This window comes from Penicillium malachiteum, assembly GCF_028827825.1.
Source record: "Penicillium malachiteum strain IBT 17515 chromosome Unknown utg000004l:1.0-4883003.0:1.0-4884900.0, whole genome shotgun sequence".
NCBI classification, from domain to species: Eukaryota; Fungi; Ascomycota; class Eurotiomycetes; order Eurotiales; family Aspergillaceae; genus Penicillium; species Penicillium malachiteum.
In genome coordinates this window covers 3,935,828-3,958,856 of record NW_026643097.1, presented here as the reverse complement: position 1 = coordinate 3,958,856, position 23,029 = coordinate 3,935,828, and the positions used below count along the sequence as shown (strand labels likewise).

At 46.8% G+C, this 23,029-nt stretch overlaps 7 protein-coding genes across 7 annotated transcripts; 6 read left to right on the top strand and 1 right to left on the bottom strand.

Annotated features, from left to right (window-relative positions):
* Positions 1-449: 449 nt before the first annotated feature.
* Positions 450-1,588, top strand: N7483_009562 (uncharacterized protein; the record flags this gene model as incomplete). Its single annotated transcript, XM_057092989.1, has 2 exons — positions 450-663; positions 729-1,588. 2 exons carry the CDS (start codon positions 450-452, stop codon positions 1,586-1,588), a joined length of 1,074 nt encoding a protein of 357 aa, XP_056944163.1.
* Positions 1,589-2,149: 561 nt separating this feature from the next.
* N7483_009561 (NRPS-like enzyme) lies at positions 2,150-5,452 on the top strand (the record flags this gene model as incomplete). Its single annotated transcript, XM_057092988.1, has 3 exons — positions 2,150-2,441; positions 2,690-2,916; positions 2,972-5,452. The coding sequence occupies 3 exons, from the start codon at positions 2,150-2,152 to the stop codon at positions 5,450-5,452; spliced, it is 3,000 nt and encodes a 999-aa protein (XP_056944162.1).
* A 1,442-nt stretch (positions 5,453-6,894) lies between these two features.
* On the top strand, positions 6,895-12,206 carry N7483_009560 (putative ABC transporter; the record flags this gene model as incomplete). The annotated part of the gene is made up of 16 exons (XM_057092987.1): positions 6,895-7,407; positions 7,463-7,634; positions 7,690-7,915; positions 7,973-8,650; positions 8,707-8,829; positions 8,880-8,978; positions 9,027-9,151; positions 9,206-9,253; positions 9,313-9,970; positions 10,023-10,100; positions 10,157-10,718; positions 10,773-11,024; positions 11,075-11,364; positions 11,419-11,872; positions 11,960-12,004; positions 12,066-12,206. 16 exons carry the CDS (start codon positions 6,895-6,897, stop codon positions 12,204-12,206), a joined length of 4,464 nt encoding a protein of 1,487 aa, XP_056944161.1.
* A 458-nt stretch (positions 12,207-12,664) lies between these two features.
* On the top strand, positions 12,665-14,452 carry N7483_009559 (uncharacterized protein; the record flags this gene model as incomplete). Its single annotated transcript, XM_057092986.1, has 2 exons — positions 12,665-13,233; positions 13,345-14,452. The coding sequence occupies 2 exons, from the start codon at positions 12,665-12,667 to the stop codon at positions 14,450-14,452; spliced, it is 1,677 nt and encodes a 558-aa protein (XP_056944160.1).
* A 282-nt stretch (positions 14,453-14,734) lies between these two features.
* On the bottom strand, positions 14,735-16,602 carry gmdA (putative general amidase GmdA; the record flags this gene model as incomplete). The annotated part of the gene is made up of 4 exons (XM_057092985.1): positions 14,735-14,868; positions 14,919-15,327; positions 15,385-16,266; positions 16,318-16,602. 4 exons carry the CDS (start codon positions 16,600-16,602, stop codon positions 14,735-14,737), a joined length of 1,710 nt encoding a protein of 569 aa, XP_056944159.1.
* Positions 16,603-17,851: 1,249 nt separating this feature from the next.
* Positions 17,852-19,016, top strand: nimX (cyclin-dependent serine/threonine-protein kinase CDC28; the record flags this gene model as incomplete). Its single annotated transcript, XM_057092984.1, has 4 exons — positions 17,852-17,888; positions 17,962-18,470; positions 18,536-18,699; positions 18,755-19,016. 4 exons carry the CDS (start codon positions 17,852-17,854, stop codon positions 19,014-19,016), a joined length of 972 nt encoding a protein of 323 aa, XP_056944158.1.
* Positions 19,017-20,236: 1,220 nt separating this feature from the next.
* N7483_009556 (uncharacterized protein) lies at positions 20,237-22,937 on the top strand (the record flags this gene model as incomplete). Its single annotated transcript, XM_057092983.1, has 6 exons — positions 20,237-20,659; positions 20,716-20,902; positions 20,963-21,488; positions 21,541-21,646; positions 21,701-21,892; positions 21,945-22,937. The coding sequence occupies 6 exons, from the start codon at positions 20,237-20,239 to the stop codon at positions 22,935-22,937; spliced, it is 2,427 nt and encodes an 808-aa protein (XP_056944157.1).
* Between the last annotated feature and the right edge of the window lie 92 nt (positions 22,938-23,029).

Sequence of the window (23,029 nt, the reverse complement as noted above, 5' to 3'; positions counted from 1 at the left end):
AAGTACCGAGTACGGAGTGCCGAGTACAAACTTAACAAGTTCCAAGCCTGCAAGAACTAATGAAGAAAAAGGAGCATGCTTTTATGGGGCAACTATGGAGGCCTATTGGTGCAATCGTTTATCATTTCCCCAATCCCTTATTAAGATGCATATCACCAATGTTACTTTATTTCCCTAGTACTCCCCATTCTTTGGCCCCCATTATAGCGCAGGATTCACCTGCAGAATATCATTGATTTGCTTTTTGCCCACTGATTTTGGCCCCCATTCCTAATTCCTCACGGACACTTCCCGTTGCATGTGTTACACTACATGGTAGTCGACATGGCCCCAAGCGAGATACTAACTATAGCATCGTTGGTTATGTCTCTTCCCATTTCAAATCTCCTCCTTGTTGCTGTCGTGTTGTGATTTCTTTCCTTTGTCTTTTTTACTTTCAAGCATTCATCATGGTGGCAAGCGAGGAGTATTCACAGGCGTACCTACACGAGAGCCGCCAGTCAATCGTGGCTGGTGTAGCGATTTTCTACATCGTCATCCAGACTATCACTCTCGCCTTGCGACAACTTTCCAAATACGTTGGAGGACTTCGCCTAGGATGGGATGACTTTTTGATTGCTTTGGGATTTGTTCTCTGCGTTACAGTGGCTGCTTGCTCTTTAGGTATGTTGGTCCTCTCGTTCTCCTCAATCGACTATGGGTGTCAGACTGACTCAGGAGAATGATAGATGATGTATACAAAGGCGGTGTTGGTCTTCATGAGGTTCGAGTGGAGCAGATTGACCCTGGAATGCTGGTTGTTTGGGGCCACTGGATTATCATCATCCCCCTCATCTACTTTTCGGCAGTAGTTCCAGCCAAACTCGCGATCATCCACCTCTACCTCCACATCTTCACAGACAAAAAGCTTCGCATAACATGTTGGGTTGTTGCAGCAATCATCATGGGTAACTGGTTTGGAACAACCATTGCCGGGTTCCTTGCCTGTCACCCACTGAGTTATTTCTGGACACAGAAGGGAAAATGCTTCAACATCAACGCTTTCTTCCGCTGGAGTGGACTGGGAAATATCCTCACAGATACCATCATGCTTGTACTTCCAATCCCTATGGTATGGAATCTTCATGCCTCTATACGCTTGAAGCTGGGTATCGCGTTCACTTTCTTCCTGGGGAGTATCGGATTGATCTCTTCCATTCTCCGATTTTACGAGTTCTATGTGACCAACGCTGAGGTCGATGGAACCTGGAATGGAGCCCAGTTTGTTTTGTGGTGCGTGATTGAGTCTGGTACCTATCAAGTCGCTGCTTGTTTCCCATTATATCGCCCGCTGGTCAGGTTGATTGGACGTAAAATGAACTTGACCTCACGGGGAGATAGCCGAGGTGATTCGGTTAACGATACAAAGTCCTCTGAATCACGATTCCAACGGACACCAAATGAGCGCAAACATGGTGGACGTTTTCAGTCACTAAAAGGAGATTCTCTCTCTATTGATGAAGAGGATGGAGTCGGACTTGTCCCAATTGCTAGTGCGCATCATCACTCGGAGGTTGCTCCGGGCCAGGGTAACATCTACAATGTATAGCATCATTTTTGGGGTAATGAGGACCACCCAGTATTGTCACATATATGTATACGAAGAATTTATATGATAATAATTTTATACACTACATGGAATTATGAATTTAGAAAAAAAAATATATTCAAATTAGTCACTTAATGTATGAAAGCCAGCTGCGAGACTAGAACAACAACAAGTACTATCATCGGATTCCCGGATAGATGCTAACCCGACTCAATTTTGAACATTTGGCCCCCATCTTTCTGGCTGTGATTCAGCAGCACTTGTCTTTTTGAGTCTTGTAACTGTGGGACATTTTAACAGCCCTAGAATTTTTCAAGAAATATTTTTTCAAGAAATGTATTGGAGCATAGCCATGCGCCCGTAGGATCCCGGTTTAAATTGCAAGTTTCTTTGTCTCGTTATGATCCCTGTTCCCACTGATAGTCCCCCTCTCTATTATTTCACATAAAGGGCCCCCCCTCTTGAAAAGAAGAGCGCAGTTTTTCTTTCTTTATTTTTCCTTGTGCTGATTCAAAATATTTCTTTATCCTTATCCTTCTGATTCTTTGAATCAAACACATTATGGCTACCTTTGACCCATCGGACTTCGATCCCCGGGCTCAACTAATCCCTAATCTAGTTGATCACTATGCGGCCTCTAAGCCTGATGCTCTTTATGCTGAATACCCCACCAATCCTATGAGTTACGATGATGGATATAGAAAGATCTCTTACAAGATCTTTGCCAATGCCATCAATGGTCTCGCATATTGGTTAACAGAGACATTGGGTCCGGGTAATGGCGAAGTGCTTTGCTACGTGGGTCCAAACGACCTCCGGTATCCCGCTTTGGTTCTGGGTGCCGTGAAGGCTGGTTATTGCGTACGAATTACCCCTCAAAAATGGTCTTCCAGAATACGTGGCAGCTAACAATTGTACTATGGTAGATGTTTTTTACATCTCCACGTAACAGCACTGCAGCTCATAAGTATCTGTTGGAAAAACTCGACTGCACCACCTTCTTGACTCCTGTGCCGAGGCCCCCTTTCGTGGGGCCTATCTTAGAAGGATGTTCAGTCAATCCTATAGATATTCCAAGCCTGGAAATACTACTTACAACAGAGTATCCGCACTTTGAATTCAACAAGACATACCCTGAAGCTGGATCAGAACCTCTTGTCTTCCTACATACATCCGGGTCGACAGGTATTCCTAAGCCCATTAAATGGACTCACGAGTCTGCCGCGACGCACATGCGTATGAACCGAATGGAAATTCCCGAGGGATGTGAGGGACAAGACCGAAAGTCCTTTGGGAAGAGAATGTATATGACAATGCCTCCGTTCCATGTAAGTTGATAAGCAGATGAGCCAATGTCAAAAATGAATACTAATGCCCTATCAGGCTGCTGGAATTGGCTTTATTGTTTTCATCACAATGCCGGTAATGACTACTCTTATTATGCCCACATCGGCTGGTCTGCCTACTGCCGCTGGCCTTGTAGCGGCGCGGAAGCAAACTCCGTTCGACAATGCCCTAGTCGTGCCATCTATTGTACTGGAGTTGGCACAAGACCCCGAGCTTCTAGACTACTGTTCCACTCATCTAGATCACATTGTTTACTGTGGCGGTGATCTACCACAGGCTATTGGAAATACAGTCGCAGCCAAGATCCCTCTAATGAATGGATATGGCGCGTCAGAGCTGGGAATTCTGAATGTGATCCACGCACCTGACCGTGATCCACTGCAAGACTGGCGGTATCTCCAGTTCAACCCAGAGCTGGGAGTGGAGCATCGCCATGTTTCCGGGGAAGAGTATGAAGCGGTTGTGGTCCGTACCCCGTCCCGTCAAGCCTACCAGTTCCCATTCACCATCTTCCCGGATCAGCAAGAATATCATACCAATGATCTTATGGTCCGCCACCCTACCAAGCCTAATCTCTGGCGTCCTTCTGCTCGTGTGGATGATGTTATTGTCTTCCTCAATGGAGAGAAAACAAATCCTGTCACATTTGAGCACCAAATTGTGTCCGCAAACCCAGAGGTCACTGGATGTCTCGTGGTTGGCGCTCAACGATTCCAAGCTTCACTTATGATCGAACTTGCCGGTGGTAAGGCCCTGAGCGTGAATGACCGCGCAGAAATGATCGAGAAACTCTGGCCCAGCATCGAGGAAGCCAATTTCCCCACTCCTGCCCATGCTCGCATCGCCAAGAGCCATATTATCTTCACCTCGCCTGAGAAGCCGATACCTCGTACAGGCAAGGGAACCGTCCAGCGCGCTGGAACACTCATGCTTTATGCACAGGAAATTGAAAATCTTTATGCTGATGCAGATAAGTTAGCTGAGCTCGATGCGAATCACCAAGATGGGCCTGGTGGGGTCGATGATACCGCCCAGGTGGCCGAGTATATCAAGACATCAATCTTAGCCATCACAGGCTGGAACCTAGAGAGTTTTACTAGTGAGGAGAACTGGTTCAACCTTGGCCTGGATTCTCTTCAGGCCATTACAGCTACCCGTGTGCTTAAGCGAGGCCTCAACCTCCAAAGTCTCACCCCGAACGTGATTTATCTGAATCCAACCGTGGTCGGACTTACCCACGCGCTCCAGAATCTTCACCAGACTAGTGAAGAATCTACTGAGGCTAAGAATCAAGCGTTGATTCTAGAGCGGGATCAGTTGCTGAAGGACCTGATCGGACAGATCAAGATTACCGAGACACAGAAGCCTGAAGAACCCCCAGCCACCCACTCGGTCATCCTGACAGGATCCACAGGCCAACTGGGTACACACCTGCTCAACACTCTGACGAATAGTTCCCAGGTTGAGCACGTTTACTGTCTCGACCGAGATGACCGTGCCCGCGATCGCCAGCTGGAACGCGCAGCAGCCTATGGGCTTGCCCCGGCCGACGAGGCTCGCGTCAGCTTCTGGAAAGCTGATCTCAGCCAAGCTGACTTTGGGTTACAGCAAGAGCAGCTTCAGAAGTTACAAGAGCAAGCAACACTTGTCTTTCACAATGCTTGGCCCGTTAACTTCAACCTCTCCCTGGCTTCATTCAAGCCAAATTTGACAGGTGTGGTTAATCTCATCAACTTTAGCAGTCAGGCTGTTCGCTCTCCACGCCTGCTCTTTGTTTCCTCAATCAGCTCGACTCTGGGTCACCAGACAGAGACCGGGCTTATCCCTGAAACTATTATCACGACTACGACTCCGGCTCCGAACGGCTACGCTAATAGCAAGTACATCTCCGAGCATCTCCTTGGATATGCAGCACAACAAGGCCTTCCCCACCCTGCATTTGCGCGTGTTGGTCAAGTCGCCGGTCCTATCCGTTATCCTGGATTGTGGAACAAATCAGAGTGGTTCCCGAGCGTGGTTTTGAGCTCATTGCACCTTGAAGCTCTTCCAGATTCCCTTAGTCTGGACCGTATCGACTGGGTGCCTATTGATCTACTTGCTGAGATCCTAGTTGATGTGGCTCTTCTCAATAATTCCAGCTTAAGTGTCTATCACCCTGTCAACCTGAACCCCAAGTCCTGGAAGGAAATTCAACCCTTTGTTGTGGATGCTCTTCACAAGATTGCTGGAAAAACTGTGGAGACTATTCCTCTGCGCGATTGGGTAATACGTGTCCGAAAGGACGTGGAGGCTGCCAGCCAGGGTGACAAGGTTTTGAAGGAGGCGGAACTACAGGCTCATCTTGCCAAGAATCCAGCTGCTAAGCTACTTGAGTTTTTCGAGGGTTTGGTGGCCCACACGACCCCTGAAAGTGCGTTGGATACACAGAATACTGCTCAGGCTAGTGATAAATTACGTGAAGTCGATGCGGTAAAGTCAGAGTGGATTGAGAAATGGGTTGGGGAGTGGCTGCAATAGATCTAGATGTCTTGGATCTGTGCATTTGAAACTGTTATGTATTCCAAGTATATAACGTTTCTCACGAGTAAATGAATGGAATATTTTGCATCAGTCGATCACACTTATGTTTGAGAGAATTGGCTCTACAACATAACTTCGAGTCTCGCTGAGACTAGAATCGAAGTCTGGCACCGTACGACTTGATGAAACATGAACGCTGCCCAGATGTGCAAGGCCTGGAAGGATAAATCTGATCCTATAGGATTCACCACCCTTTACCTCAATTGATGAGTCCCAGATCCCTGCCCCATGCACATGTGTGGTTTTGTCGACGGGATCTGTTCTTGAATCTTAAGCTGCATATGTGCTTGTTCATCTACGCAGTCATCTGCTTGGCGTGCTATCTTTGAATCAAAAGATCACATACCGTCATGATTGATCTTCCGTCAGCTTTCGATTGGGATTCTGGGTGATGTCTCTTGGGTATTAGTCCGAGTCGCGGTTATATGCCAGTGTCGCCATATCTGAGCTTGGTTTAGGTCGTCAGTTCCTTGTCGGACTCAACTTGGACATTGATATCAACATGCAGCACTTGAGCGCTTTTACATTTAAACAAGGGGAAGATTCGGATATCCGGCTTGTTCATTCGTCATCCCTTCTTACTGTTTTATGTGACCAGCGGTGATGTGTGAGTGACGGCAATCTGACTGAGCTCCGGATACACCTACTTCAAGTTACCAGAACCAGGATAAGAAGGTCGTATCATGATCAAGGAATCGAGTAGTATCTTTCCAGAAGAGATAAGCACACGCAGAATATTTTCCTTGAAAACTTGAACCGGGCTTCATATATCCCTCACGGCGGCTAGGAACCATTAGTATGAAGCAAGGGGCTCGAATCTCTGTGTGGAATGAAGACAAATCCAGTTAAGCAGAAACAACCAAACGGATTTACAGATACGCAACTTCTAATTGATGGAAACTAGTAAGAAATATTTTGGTTCGATGACTTCATGATCGAAGATGTCATTTCCGTCCGGAACCTTGGTATCTCTCATCTTCCTCACATGGTTGTACAGCCTAGATCGGGACATGCATATCACATAATCGGATATTCCACCCTCGTCATCCTAGCGAGACGTTCAATCTCTCTACGATCTCGGAGATAAGCGGCTTTTGGAATCTGGTCGGAGAGCTCAACGTCCCGAGGCCGAACACGAGTCGTTTCTAGTTGGAGGATCATAATACTTGACGTAATACTATGCATTGTACTAGCATGACTGCCTTGACCGGGGAGAAGACCATATAGTTATACCTGTTTCAAGTTATCTTCAGTGTCAGCATTATTCCTTCCTGATGCTGCATATTCCTTTTTACAAATTCTAGTTGACGATCTCCAGGTTCAAGAAGAATAAGTACATCAGTCAACTCATAATTCAGCTCCCGAGATCTGCCATCATCATGGCTCAGCAAACAGATCCGGAAAATTCACCCAGTACTGAAGACACACTTATTCGAAATTCTGAGAAGAAATCCGATCCTCCAAGTATCAGTGACTCTTCTGAATCAGATCAACTAGAGGATTCACCAATCAGTGGCACGGGTTCGTCGAAATCCGAAACACCCCAGGATGATGCCGAATTGCAAGAGGTTGCTCTTTCACGCACGCTTTCTCAACGGAAAAGCTATGCATCCGGTCATGAGGGGAAAGAATGGGAGCAAATCGAAAGATTAATCTCACGGATGTTCGGTAATGAGCGGCAGGCCAACTCGGAAGAGGAGAAAACGCGACATGCTGGAGTGGTTTGGAAAGGTCTCACTGTGAAAGGTGTAGGACTTGGAGCAGCACTTCAGCCTACTAATGGAGATATCTTCCTTGGTATTCCACGGCTTATCAAAAGACTGTTGACGAGAGGCAGAAAAGGTACTGGGGCTGGAAGACCTGAACTGCGGACGATTTTGGATGATTTCACTGTATGATTCCCAGGTTTGAGTATTATTAGATGAATGCTAAAAATTAAAACCTCAGGGCTGTGTACGACCAGGGGAGATGCTACTTGTACTCGGCCGACCGGGGTCAGGATGCTCAACATTTCTCAAGGTTATTGGAAACCAAAGATACGGTTATGAAAGCATCGAGGGTGATGTTGAATATGGAGCGACAGATTCGGAGACGATGGCAAAGAGTTATCGGTCTGAGGGTAAGTCAAAAAAAATGAAAACCTATTGGTTTTGATACTGAGATTGGTATGATAGTCTCTTACAACCCCGAGGATGATTTGCACTATGCCACCTTGACCGTGCGAGAAACCTTGCTCTTTGCTCTGAAGACTCGTACTCCAGATCAATCATCTCGTATCCCCGGAGAAAGCCGTAAAGACTACCAGCAAACATTTCTCTCTGCGATTGCCAAACTATTTTGGATCGAACATGCAATGGGCACGAAGATTGGTAACGAACTTATTCGAGGAATTTCGGGAGGGTAAGTGATCTTCTAAAATTGATACTACATAGACTAACATGTCTGGTGACTATCAAGCGAGAAGAAGCGAGTTTCAATTGGAGAAGCTATGGTAACCAAAGCTAGTACTCAGTGTTGGGATAATTCAACAAGAGGACTAGATGCGAGCACCGCACTCGAATATGTGCAAAGTCTACGTAGCTTAACCAACACTGCCCATGTCTCGACCTTGGTCGCTCTATACCAAGCATCAGAAAATCTCTTCAACCTATTCGATAAAGTGATTCTCATTGAGGATGGGAAATGTGCATTCTTCGGTCGCTCAGAAGACGCGAAGGCTCATTTCGAGGGACTGGGATTCGAGTGCCCACCACGATGGACCACGCCGGATTTCCTCACATCTGTTAGCGATCCGAATGCAAGAAAAATCAAGCCTGGGTGGGAAAATCGCATTCCTCGCACGGCAGATGAGTTCCAAGCTGCATATCGCCAGAGCGATGTATACAAAGCCACACTTGCGGATATTGATGACTTTGAAAATGAAATGAAATCTCAAGAACACGACAGAGAACTCGCCAGGCAGAATTTGACTACCAAAAATTATACAGTGCCATTTTGGAAACAGGTCATGATTCTCACACATCGTCAATTCTTGGTGATGTTTGGCGACAGAGCCGCTCTGGCTGGTAAATGGGGAGTTATCGTTTTTCAGGCTTTAATTGTGGGAAGTTTGTTCTATGATTTACCAAATACCAGGTAAATGGCGATTATGATTATTTGAATTTGTCCCATCACTGATCCCTTTTTGACAGCTCTGGAATATTTACTCGAGGAGGTGTGATGTTCTTCATTCTTCTGTTCAACGCCCTCCTCGCGCTTGCGGAGCTCACAGCTGCATTCCAAAGCAGACCAATCTTAATGAAACACAAGAGCTTGTAAGTATCAATTTGGGAATCGTGTGCCACGCATGACTGATGCTTCATAGTTCATTCTATCGTCCAGCCGCCTATGCTCTCGCCCAGGTTGTTGTTGATGTACCCTTAGTTTTTATCCAAGTTGTGCTGTTCGACTTGATCGTTTACTTGTGAGCAGTTTCCATCTGATAGAATCATCCAAGCTAATTCCTTTTCAGCATGGCCAATCTTGCACGAACAGCATCTCAATTCTTCATCAATTTGTTGTTCATATTTATGCTAACCATGACGATGTACTCTTTCTTCCGTTCGCTCGGTGCGCTTTGTGCATCATTGGATGTTGGTGAGTACTCTGTTTCCCTTGATCCAACTATTTCAAGTGACTTACACATTTCAGCTACTCGCATCACTGGAGTCGCCATCCAAGCTTTGATCGTATATACAGGTAATGCCGCCCCGTTCGAAGATTCTTCGTCGCGTACAAGACTGATATATTCTATGCAGGCTATTTGATCCCACCTTGGAAAATGCATCCCTGGCTCAAATGGCTAATCTGGATCAACCCAGTTCAGTATGCCTTTGAAGCATTAATGGCGAATGAGTTTTATGATCTTGCAATCAAGTGTGAAACGCCATACGTTGTCCCCGCGGGCTCTGGCGCACAGTCTGGTCACCAAAGCTGCGCAATCCAAGGCAGTACTCCCAATCAGCTGACGGTCCAAGGGGCCGATTACATTAAGGCTGCGTATACATATTCGAGAAGCCATCTTTGGCGGAATTTTGGTATCATCGTTGCTTGGTTTATTTTCTTCGTCGTTTTGACAATGATCGGAATGGAGATTCAAAAGCCCAACAAGGGAGGAAGCTCAGTTACGATCTTCAAGCGAGGAGAGGCTCCCAAAGAGGTTGAAGATGCTATCCAGCATACTGGACCCCCTGTGGATATCGAGTCTGCTGAAGAAAAACCTATACCGTCGAGAATGACGGATCAAAGCTCGGAACATACTGTGCAGGAAATCGCCAGAAATACATCAATTTTCACATGGCAGAATGTCAGCTATACGATTCCTTACAAAGGTGGTCAGAGAAAGCTATTGCAGAATGTCAGTGGATATGTGAAGCCCGGTCGACTTACAGCTTTGATGGGTGCATCTGGGGCAGGGTGAGTCAATTTGATCATTCCAGCCATAGGGCGATGTCTAATTTGGATACAGAAAAACAACGCTGCTTAACTCCTTGGCTCAGCGCATCAACTACGGTGTGATCACTGGAGACTTTTTAGTGGATGGCAAGTAAGTAGACCCAGTATCACTACTCAAAATCTTCTGTCATACCTGACTTTATAAAGCCCTCTTCCAAAGAGCTTTCAACGTGCAACCGGTTTTGCTGAGCAGATGGACATACATGAGCCGACAGCAACGGTCCGCGAATCATTACGATTTTCAGCTCTTCTCAGACAGCCAAAGGAAGTCCCACTGCAAGAGAAGTACGATTACTGCGAAAAGGTGATTGATCTTCTGGAGATGCGATCGATAGCAGGCGCTACAGTGGGCTCTGCTGGCTCGGGCTTGAACCAAGAGCAGCGTAAAAGACTCACTATTGCTGTGGAATTGGCCAGCAAGCCTGAGCTACTGCTTTTTCTGGATGAACCAACATCAGGACTGGATTCCTTGGCTGCGTTCAATATTGTTCGTTTCCTTCGCAAACTTGCCGATGCAGGGCAGGCTATTCTTTGCACAATCCATCAACCTTCTGCTGTCTTGTTTGAGCAATTCGATGAGTTACTTCTGCTCCAAAGTGGTGGACAGGTGGTTTACAATGGACCTCTGGGGTCCGACTCTCATAACATGATCCAGTACTTTCAGAACAATGGAGGCAAGCAGTGCTCACCACATGCCAATCCGGCCGAGGTAAGTCCCATGATCCCTTTTTAAAAAGGGTCTTCTAATAACTCCAAATTTCAGTACATGCTAGAAGTCATCGGAGCTGGGAATCCAGACTATGATGGACAGGATTGGGGAGAAGTTTGGGCCAAATCAACAGAGTCCAAGAATCTTTCCATGGAGTTGAATGACATTATTAGCTCGCGCCGCGGCATGAGGACTGATGGAGCCGCCGAAGACGATCGCGAATACGCCATGCCTCTGTATGTTCAGATCATGGCAGTAACGAGAAGAACCTTCGTCGCCTACTGGAGACTTCCTGATTACATTCTTGTATGTCAACTTTAGGATTATTGATGTGACTCTTGAGCTGACTGTCACAGGGAAAATTCATGCTACATATCTTCACCGGTCTTTTCAACACATTCACATTCTGGCATCTGGGCAACAGCTATATCGATATGCAATCAAGACTCTTCTCCATCTTCATGACGTTAACCATCTCACCGCCCCTAATTCAACAGCTACAACCACGATACTTGCATAGTCGAGGATTGTATGAGTCCCGTGAGTCTAACTCCAAGATTTATTCCTGGAGCGCCTTTGTAGTGAGCACTATTTTACCTGAGCTTCCCTACTCCATTGTCGCGGGATCGATATATTTCAACTGCTGGTAAGTGATCAAACGGGTCAACAAATAACAAGGCTGGTTTCTTATTACTCATAGGTACTGGGGAGTGTGGTTTCCACGAGATTCTTTTAGTTCTGGCTATACGTGGATGATGTTGATGCTATTCGAGTGCTACTATGTTGGCTTTGGACAGTTTATTGCAGCTCTCGCACCAAATGAGCTCTTCGCATCGATTCTCGTTCCTGCCTTCTTCATGTTTGTTGTGTCATTCTGTGGTGTGGTTGTTCCTTATGCCGCATTGCCTTATTTCTGGCAGTCGTGGATGTACTGGCTCACCCCTTTCCATTATCTCCTTGAAGGTCTCATGGGGGTTCTGACTCACAACATTCCCGTTCGCTGTGTTGAAAGGGAAGAAGCTCACTTCAGTCCACCTTCGGGTATGACATGCCAGCAATATGCGGGGACTTATGCCCGGGAGGCCGGTGGCTATGTCCGTGATGCCGCAAATGGGATGTGTGCGTATTGTCAATATTCGTCGGGCGATGAATTTGTGAGTATTCCAGCTTGTCTAATTTTGGAACTGCTTGTTTCAACATTTCCTTTATCTCTTCTTTCCAGTGCTAATTCCTGGTCTTAGGCTGCCGGGTTCAATGTCTTCTATGCACACAAATGGCGAGACTATGTGAGTTTTCTCGTATTCCCGTATTAGATGGTCTCATTACGAATCTGACACTCGTTTTTAGGGAATCTTCTGGGCATATGTGGTCTTCAATTTTATGGCTGTCTTTGCCTTTTCTTGGCTGTATCTGCATGGGGTCCGAGATGTGAAACGGTGGTTTAGTACCCGCAAGACAAAAAAGATGGCGCATTCTGGCGAGACATAGTATAAGTACAGAGTACTGGAATAGGTGATGTGTGTGATAAGTGATCGAGACAGTGACTTTAATGTTTTAATCTCAAGCAAAGTGTTTTATTAAATGTCAAAGTGGAAACACATGCATGATCAACATGAACATGTAGAGTAAAATGATGATATGATGAATCTCAATCTATAAAAAGGGAATCTGGGATAAGAAAAAAGCTTGGCGGCTCTTAACTCTTTGCTGCAGTCTTGCACCTCCTCATCTTTTCCCAAGTTCCTCCGCCCCCAAATTCCCTTTCCCCAGCTCCTCTGGCGCGCTGATCGCTCGTGCCCGGAAAACCCAAGAAAAATTATTCCATGAATCTATATAAAAAAAATACCTCTCACGTCCCGATTATGTTCTTCATTTAGTTTTTAATCATCCTGATTGACCACTCCTTACGACGCTACTCCCCCACTCCCCGACCCGCTTTGCCGACCATGAAGGACGAAACCCCAGGACAAACGCCTGAAGATTCACGCGTCGATGATCAGAAATCTGGAGCCAATCAGACGGGCAAGGATCGGAAATGCCAGTACTGTGGCCAAGCATTCACATCATCATCATTGGGTCGCCATCTTGACCAGTTCCTGTTTAAGAAGAAGCCTGATGGTGTTCACGATGTAGAGGAAATCCGTCGCATTCGCAGTGGGATCACACGACGACAGGCTCGCACCGGCTCAAGCAAGCGCGACGATAGCCCTGATAATCTTCAGAAAAAGCCCTCGGTCGATCCTTACACAACGGGAGATTCCGCCTCCAAATCACGCGATGTTCCTCCACGCATGATGTTCAACACACCGACTTGGCATGCCACCGGCGTCATCAATGATATTCCCAACCCGAGTCGCGTGCTGGACGGACCTCGACCCATACAACCTCAATCACGATCAGGATCCCTACAGCTACCCGATTATGCAAGCCGAGGTGCCGTCCCTAATAATCCGGATACCATTAAGGCGCTCGAGCTGGCGCTACATGAGGTGCTTGACAATATTAAAGCTGCTACGTAAGTGCCCATGGATCCATTTTTTTCTATAATTTCTTCTGTCTCCGCCATTGTGTACTGGTGACCTTTACAATATGAATCGCTGTATACTGATGATACTCCGTTTGTTAGTTCTCGTTTCCGACCTCGGCTATCTCCCTTTGATTTCGATATCCAAACCCAGAGCTTCCCCTCTCTTTGCCTCCAACTCCTTCCTCCTCCTCCGACACTGTTCGGAACCCAGCCCTTCGCCTCGTCAAACAGCTTTCCTCTCCAACCGCCTGGTCATGAGCACCTTGATAACGTTCGCCAAGCACTCTCTCGTAAGATTGGGCAATGGATGTCCGATCAGCTTTCTGCGGACCCGAAATCCCATACAAAACATGTGGGAACTACACCGGATCAAAAAATGATCTGCCAAACAGCCCAACAGCATGAAGAAATTGCCGTGCGACATCTGGAGCTAGCTTTCAGTCATTGGATCTCACTCAATTTCGAAACCCGTCGCGAGCAGTGGCAGCTAGAAACAGCTCGCGCGTTTGTCCGCGAAGTCGATTCCCGCAAGTCCGTGGATGAGCAATTGGCCCGAGTTCAGCAGGAAGCAAATCAGTTACGAGCGCAAGTGGAACGCCTCGGCTCATGTCAGTGGCCCCGGGAATTCACACTCTTCCCTCCAGACATTCTCCCGATTTCCAGGGACGTGGCTCGAGAATTGGATGCAAAGGAAAGTCAGATTAGTCCTGGTTCTGCACGATGGGACTACGACAACGTGGTCGCGAAATGGAAACGCGTTGTTATGCATGATAAAGGCATAGGTCGGAGTGGAGTAACTTATGCTCCTAGCAATTCGATACTTGACTCGGACCCCAGCCATCCTGACGCGCGACCTCCAAGACCAGGTGAAGACACCTCATCTCACCCAAATCGTCTCCGGCCTTTACAATCGGCCATGGCGATGAGCCCAGATGGAGGTGCCTCAACGCCGGCGTCCTCGGCAAATTATGCGTCTCCATACTCCCATGCAGATCCCCGCAGTCCACCAGCTGGAAACATTGGACCCCCACAGTCTAAGCGTCCCCGCTTGATAAATGGGTCAGACGGCCCAACTGCACCTACTTCCGACTCAGCTCCTTCCTCGGCTAAGCCTGTGGGTCCTTGGCCGCCTTCTTCCTCCACACCTATACTCTCTAACCTGGCTGCGCCTTCGGGCCAAACACCACCTCCATCTACCAGGGGATGAATACGCACAATGCCCTTCCGCACATAGATATGTTTACATTGCCTTGATTGCCCTTGTCATATATTTCTTTGCAATGCTTGGATGATCTGGTCATATACATCAATACCCTTTGTACACTTGGAGTCATAAATTGAACGTGATTTGTTATATGTAATAAGAGCTGGGTTTGGATTGTTCAATTAAACTATTAAAAGATTTCACTCTGTCCCAATGATCTCCGCGAAGATAATCTGAAAATTAGGAAAATCGTCGATCTAATCCAGAGGTTGAACTATGGATTCTTCAAGTGCTGTTTGCCACCTCCCGAGCAACCTCCCCTCCGATATACTCAGCAAGTGTCAATATCTTCTCTTCTTGCAGCCGTCTTCCCACCAGCTGAATACCCACCGGGGCACCGTCATATGTCTCAGCGTCATCTATGGCTATTAGCTCAAAGTCACGGAAGAAAGGTCAAATATGCACTCACAATCCCACTCAACATGGTCCAGTTCAGTGTCTGATACATTCTCTGGACGGACGTCGATGGATTTATCAACGAAAGTCACAGGAATGGACACACTGGTATAGTCCAGCACATTCACAAAGGTTGTGTAGCCAACGTTGCCATACTGGCCAGGGATGACCGCAGCATGAGGAGCCAAAGGACAAAGTAATCCATCGACTGGACGACCTGTTCCTGTAAGATCTGCGGTACTATTCCAGTAATCCATGTACTGTTTCTGGTATTCGCGCTTTGCAATATTCAGCGCAGCAATAGCTGATGCAGCTATCTCGGGGCCATTCTCAGTGAGAATAACCTGTTCTGCTTTCGTCTCACCAGATAGTCCAAAATGATACCTGATATCTGCACCGCCGTCCATATCAAATATTTCGCCCTATTACGTGTCAGCATATCAAATCGAAACTAATATCGACTCATATGGGTAACATACACCCAGCTCATGGGCTATCATATGAGATGGTGGATCCCAAGTAATGACTCTATGTCCCAGTCGTTTCAAAGTCTGCTCAACGATATTCAAACCCCTTGCAATGGGAGGATGAACCTTGGCCACAACATTATATCGCATCAACCCAAAAGCAAGAGTCGATTCTCCACGTCCAGCTCTCTGAATCAAATCTCTTGTCTGAAGAACGACATCATCCCGCCACGGCAACTCCAACGCAAGGGGATCATGCAACCAAGGTTGTTGACTCAAAACCGCCTTAAAAAGCAATGCCAATGAGCGAGCCGTTAGTGCAAGTGGTCCAATAACAGATAAAATAGAATTCTGTCCATCCATCGAATTCGCAACACCCTGATACGGTATCCGCCCCGCAGATGGCCTCAGCCCATATAAAGAATTAAAACCCGCAGGGATTCGCACACTCCCACCGATATCTGTCCCAAATCCAGCAGGAGAGCCACGCAGTGCAATTAATGCGCCCTCGCCACCGGAGCTGCCACCGCTTGATAGGAATCTGTTCTTAGGGTTCCAGGTATAGCCGATGATATTGTTGACTGTTTCTCCAGACATGAGAGTTGCAGGAACGCTAGTCTTGCAGTAGAGTACTGCGCCCAGGTTGCGGAGTTCTCTTGTTAGTTCGCTTTCTGTTACAGTGCGCCGGGGGTCGTTGGATTTCCCTTCGAATGTATTGATCCAGCCTACATATCCCATTGTGGTTTCTACCCCTTTGACATGGAATTGATCTTTCAGACTAATTGGTAGGCCATGTAATGGGCCGATAGGAGCTTTGTGTTGGGCGAAGTAGGCGTCAAGCTGTTTTGCGTCTTCTATGGCTGCATCGAAGAATATTTCGTGTAGACAGCTTACCTGTGCAGTAATTAGATTGGTTTGTAGTATCTTTTTGAAGTGTCAACTTACGAACTGATGTGCCAGTGCTGCTCGGTGACAAAACGCCTCGGTGACTTCCAAAGCAGTCCAGCGACCTGAAGTGGTTTCCGCGACGATATCGACAGCATCTGATTCTGTGATGTCGATCTCACGTTCGCTCAGATACTGTTGGATATAATGACCTGTAAAATCACGGACCTCAGTCGCTGGAGGTATGGGATGTTCAAGTCGCCATTTTGCGGGGATTGCATCAAGAATGGCCTGTCGCTTTGTGGCACCCTTGACAAGATACTCTGTTCCAGCAGTGTTCGCCATGATGCTCAGTTGCTTGACTCAAGCTGAAATGAGTGGATATTGAAAAGATACCAGCATACATCTTATTTGTAAGATTCTGAGCGTATGAGGTGGCCGATCAGCTTATTATAAGGAGCGGGGGTGTTGGGGTCATTTGGGGTTGGTGGTGCTCAACATGCATCAACACGAGGACCTCGGAATTTTCCTGGATAAAAGTCCCATTGGACGAGTAGTTGGTAGTTCAGCTTCTTATCTGCCTATTCACGTGCTGGATTCTTGTTCGTTTTGTCGTATATTCGTCGCATACCGAGTCATTATCTGATCACGAGTCATTATCTGATCACAGTATATGCCGCTTCGGTGTATGCTCCAACCTTGGAACACATCATTATTACGCGTGATAGTCTCAAACTTAACTGTATTAGACATTTTCAAATAGCCAGTTAAATCTAATTATCTCTTAAGATTAAAACTATTCAAACCATCATAACACTTGCAATGTTACAGCTTTGTCGGACGAAATACTAGTATACAAAAATTGTAGATTTACTTCAGTTTTTGGGATACAATTATAACCACCTGGGCATGATATCTCTCTATACAATATATAGATGCTTCATTGGTAGTCGAACTGTAAAATAGTTTTTTGGACTTTTTATCCAAAGATATTGGAAAGATTGAAGCTATTTTGACTTGTGGTCCTATGAAAATTCCCACCAAATGTCATATGCACATATTGAAGTTAGGGGGGGAACGGACAAAAGTGTCAAATTTTGTAATCTTCCAAGTCATTTTCTCGCAAATTAGCTACATATACTCAAATTCGAATTGATTAGACTTAATGGACTTTGTGAAATAAAAAGGCTTCAGACACTATACATCCATAGATGTAAGATGAATGACTGACCGCCTTTGACGCGGGGAGTGTTTACTTGTTTTTCTCCCCACTTTATCACTTGGGAGAAAAAGACCCTCAGACCACAATTAACGACACAATTTACGTTTTACGTATTCAACGACACAAATTCAATAACTACCTAATTCGAGGGCCAGACGACACAATTATCCGAGGCGTGAGTCAATCCAGGGCCTAAATACTCCCTAATCCTCCTTACATCTCTCGCCTGCTACATTTTCCACCTTCCCGCACTTTTTCCGTTCATTCATCCTCTACCACACTTGTTTGGACTTGCATCCGCTCTTATTCCTTCTTAGTTCGCTTTTGCTGAACAGGTCCGGACCCAGTATTCTATCAAACATCAATTCCAGCATGGAAAACTACCAGAAGATCGAGAAGATCGGTGAAGGTACGTGTTGTTGACTTGACGCGTCCTGGTGGTCTCCTTATCCCCTTGCTCACATATCAATGTCTTTTCTCAGGTACCTATGGTGTCGTTTACAAGGCTCGGGAGCTCAATCACCCCAACCGAATCGTTGCCCTGAAGAAAATTCGTCTCGAGGCCGAAGATGAAGGTGTCCCCAGTACCGCCATCCGCGAGATTTCTCTCCTGAAGGAGATGAAAGACCCTAACATCGTTCAATTGTTCAACATTGTCCACGCCGATGGTCACAAACTGTACCTTGTTTTCGAGTTCCTCGATCTTGACCTGAAGAAATACATGGAAGCTTTGCCTGTTAGCGAGGGTGGTCGTGGAAAGGCTTTGCCTGATGGATCCATGATGAGCCCCAACTTGGGCCTGGGTGACGCTATGGTGAAGAAGTTCATGGCTCAGCTTGTTGAGGGTGTCCGATACTGCCACAGTCACCGCATTCTGCACCGTGATCTGAAGCCCCAGAACTTGCTGATTGACCGCGAGGGTAATCTTAAGCTCGCTGATTTTGGTCTTGCTCGCGCTTTCGGTGTTCCCCTGCGTACCTATACTCATGAGGTGAGTAGTCTCTATCGCTTGAAAGCGCTTCCGAGAATCCAATTACTGACTCTGTTGTTTTCTAGGTCGTCACATTGTGGTACCGATCCCCAGAGATTCTGCTCGGTGGTCGCCAATACTCTACTGGAGTCGACATGTGGTCCGTTGGAGCCATCTTCGCCGAGATGTGCACTCGCAAACCTCTTTTCCCCGGTGACTCCGAGATTGACGAGATCTTCAAGATCTTCCGGTTAGTTATCTCAACTCCTGATGGATTTAAAGCGGTGCGCTAACTTTACTTATAGTGTTCTCGGTACTCCCGACGAGCAAGAATGGCCCGGTGTTACTTCTTTCCCCGACTACAAGGCAACCTTCCCCAAGTGGAAGCGTCCTGATGTTGCTCTTGTCGATGGACTGGAGGAAGCCGGTTTGGAGCTCCTTGATGCACTCCTTGAATATGACCCCGTTCGCCGACTTTCCGCTAAGCAAGCTTGCATGCACCCCTATTTCCGCAACGGAAGCTCCCACTACTCAGGCCGCACCAAGACCAATGGCCTTTTCCAGTGAGCGAGTTAACTCGACCATTCGGGCATTTTTCACGTTTTTCTAAGTTCTTACGGTGAGCTTCATCGCTTTGGGTGGTAACCCATAAGCTTCCAGGGCAATGCGTCTCATTGCTCCATTTCCTATTATTTCCGACATTTGTTTATTTTCTATCTGGCGTTGATTGGGGAGTGACCAGGGTGGGCTTTCTCTTATGTTATTTTCGTCAATACAAGGCGCACATACCCATTTCAGGCAACAAAGACAGTTGACATTCCCCATTTCATGTTGACATGGGACTTTGGAGGTCGATGCTATCATGGCATCGGGATGTTCAGCCCTGTCAGCCTCAAATTTTAGGTGCAAATTTCTGTATCCTGCGCACCCAGGCATGAAATGAAGTTACGTTGCATCAAAAATTCATTATGATTCATTTTTCAGCTACGGCAATTCTACCAATTAGAATTAAAAATTCCCTATCTTTTTATTTTTCAGAACTGTGGGAAGTAACTCCCAAGCACAGTACTAGTGCATTGTCCACTAAACCCAGTACGAATCCCTTCTTGATGTCAGAGCTGAACCAGGTGCCCCACTAGTACTGCAGTAGACCAGGAACCAATATCTATTGTTGGAAACACCACAACCCTGCCCGGTTCCTGCAAGTTAGAAAAAGAAATACCACGAAGAAAACAAATATAGGGGGGCCGAATTCTTTTTGATCCTGGCAAGTGTACACTTTGATAGGTTGAACCTGGAAACGAGACCAGAGGGAAACGGCTGAATTTGGGGGCCATGAGCACTCGGCTTGGCTTGCATGGATGTTCATTCGTGGACTCAATCTAGTCTAACGCACGCTCCTGCAGCCTTACGAGAGCGTGGAATTGGTTGGATCCCGTGCTTATGGGCGTTACTCTCGGCGATGACCGTGGCGGAGGCCGTGCAAAGTAGTGCTATTCGTGGGGTTCCAAGGTCACGCCCTAACATGGCTATCGTCCCGTATCTGGGGCATTGTTAAGGATATTAGTTTATTTAAGGACTTTGGAATCTGCACTGCCTGGTTCTTGTTTAAATCTTTATGAGATCGTCGCAGGTCAAGTGATTGATATCAACACGCTAAATAAGACAAGACCCGCCTTTTCAAACTTGTTTATACACATTCCTCCTCACTGATCTTAATATCAAAAAAGGAAAGATCATAGAGACTGCGCCTTGTTTCTTAGTTGAGAGTTCCACAAAACTTCATCATGGAGTTCGAAGACGAAATGTACTGTGGTACTTCCTCACGCTCTAACAGCCGTCCTCCGCCTCGGGCGCGCTCCCAAGCCCCGCAGGAGTCCGTGAAACAATTCTGGGAACAATTTAACACAAAGTACCCTGGAAAAGTGTACACGGTACTACCTGACAATCCCTATGCGCGCACTCGCGCGAAGCGAGTACCTAACGGTGTGGTTCAGGGCCATGAGGCCGTGAAATCATTTGAACAGGCGAAGAAGGAGTGTCAGAAGTCTGTGGCTCGACTTGTTAAGGAGTGTGAGCGGGTGAATCAAAAGTATACAGATCCTCATTTTGATATTGAGTTGGATTTGAAATCGGGGAGAAAGAATTATCTCTATGGGTTGGATAAGACGAATGAGGAGATGAGGCCACGAGGTGTTAAGCGAGTTACGGTGAGTGGTTGAATTTGTTTCTTGAATTCCTAGGCATGAACTAATTCCATGATTAGGAAATCTTTGAGAAACCCCATTTTTTTGTGAATGGACCGACTGCGTCGGATGTTCGTCAGGGATATGATGGTGATTGCTGGTTGATGGCAGCATTGTGTACTATGGGGAACAAAACAGAATTAATTGATAAGATCTGTGTTTCCCGGGATGAGAAGGTTGGAATTTATGGATTTGTCTTCTATCGCGGTAAGTGGACCAGGTTCTCTTTATTGTGTTTGTGAGGATAGGACTGATGGTTGTATACAGACGGCGAATGGCAACAGTGCATTGTTGATGACAAGCTGTATCTTCGTGCAGCAGACTATGATGAATCGGTTGATGAGCGTCCTCTCTGGGATGATATCAATGGTACAGACGCAGAAGAAGAATACCGCCGAGTCTGGCAGACAGGCTCGCGTGCCCTCTATTTTGCACAGTGTGTGGATCCAAATGAAACCTGGTTGCCTCTTCTGGAGAAAGCATTTGCCAAAGCCCACGGTGACTACTCTGCAATTGAAGGAGGCTTTGTTGGTGAAGGAATCGAGGACTTGACTGGCGGTGTCACTTCAGAGATTCTATCAAGTGATATTCTGGATAAAGACCGTTTCTGGAACGAGGAGCTGATGAAGGTCAACGAGGAATTCTTGTTTGGATGTGGTACTGGATTGTTCTCAAACTGGCTGGATCCGAAGTATAAGGGTCCTCCACGCGATCGAAAAGGTATCTCAGAGAATCACTCGTACTCGATTATGGAGGCACGAGAGATCAAGGGATATCGACTGTTACGTCTCCGGTAAGCCAAGTCATACTAAAATATAGGAGGAACTGCTTACTGACTTATTCAGAAACCCATGGGGCAAAAAGGAATGGCATGGCGATTGGGGTGATGGGTCTGCGCAGTGGACAGCAGAGTGGATGCAGCTCCTTGGCCATAAATTCGGCAACGATGGAGTATGCATAACCCAAAAACAAAGGACTATGAGCAGTATGCTAACATCTGGCTAGTTCTTCTGGATCTCATACAAAGATCTTCTGCGAAAATACCAGCATTTTGACCGTACCCGTCTTTTTGGACCCGAATGGACAATTACCCAGCAGTGGACAACGCTGAATGTTCCCTGGTCTGCGGATTACCACAGCACCAAGTTTATGATGAACGTCACACAGGCTGGTCCTGTCGTTATTGTTCTATCTCAGGTTTGTCATCTCTAATTCTTGTCTAGCCTGTGCAAGACTAACAGCTATAAAGCTTGATACTCGATACTTCATGGGTCTTCAGGGCGAATACAGCTTCGTTCTGAAATTCCGCGTGCAGAAGGAAGGTGAAGAGGAGTATACGGTGCGTAGTCACAGCAGCCACTTCATGCGTCGATCCGTCAACGCGGAAATCAACCTTGAACCGGGTCGGTACCATGTTCTCATGAAGATTACCGCATTCCGAAACGAGGAGGTTGAGTCGACCGAAGAGATTGTCCGTCGCCTTGCATCAGTTCGGAGGGAGAAGCTTGTCCAGGTTGGACTCTCGTATGATTTAGCCAACGCGAAGGGTCTCGTTGCAGAGACAGAACAAGAAAAAGCCGAGAAGCAGCGTCGAAAGGCCTGGGAACGCAAGAAGTTGCGAGATGAAACGAAGAGAAAACTACAGAAGGATTTCATTCGTGAAAAGAAACGGTCCGCTCGGAGCCAGCGCATGGACGCCATCTTTTCCAATCCTGCTCCGAATGGCTTATCGAATGGTACACAGATCCTGGGTGGGAAGCCTACTGCATCGCCTACAGAGAGCATCTCCAGTGATGGCAGTGGCCGGCGACAAACTTTGAATGGCTCGGTCCCGAAGATTCAGTTTCATGACACTAACGGTCTGCATACTCGTGATGCTTCGACTGCTTCTCGTATGCGTCGAAATGAGTCACCTCGGCCGAGTCTTAACACTCGTCTAGCAACAGACAACTTGGAGATGAGTGACTTGGAATTGCTGGATGGCTTCGAGTTTGACAGTGATCTCGATATGCCGCAGGAAGCGGAGACAAAGCCTCCTAGCTTGATGCCTGAGCTCGAGGGACCTGCTCCCGATCCGTGGAATGCTGTTTGTGTGGTTGGACTACGGGTCTACTCGAAGGACCCGAAACTCAGCCTGCAGGTGATGCAGCCGGTGGCTGATGACGATACGGAGGCTCCTCTTGATATGGATGACCCAGCTGCATCTGCCACTATTGAGAAGTCATTTTGGGGAAACGCATGATGATCAATTTGGGGGACTGGAGCCCTGGAGTGTTGATCCTTTAAACATTGAACTTGAACTTGAACTTGAACTTGAACTTGGTCACGGTGATC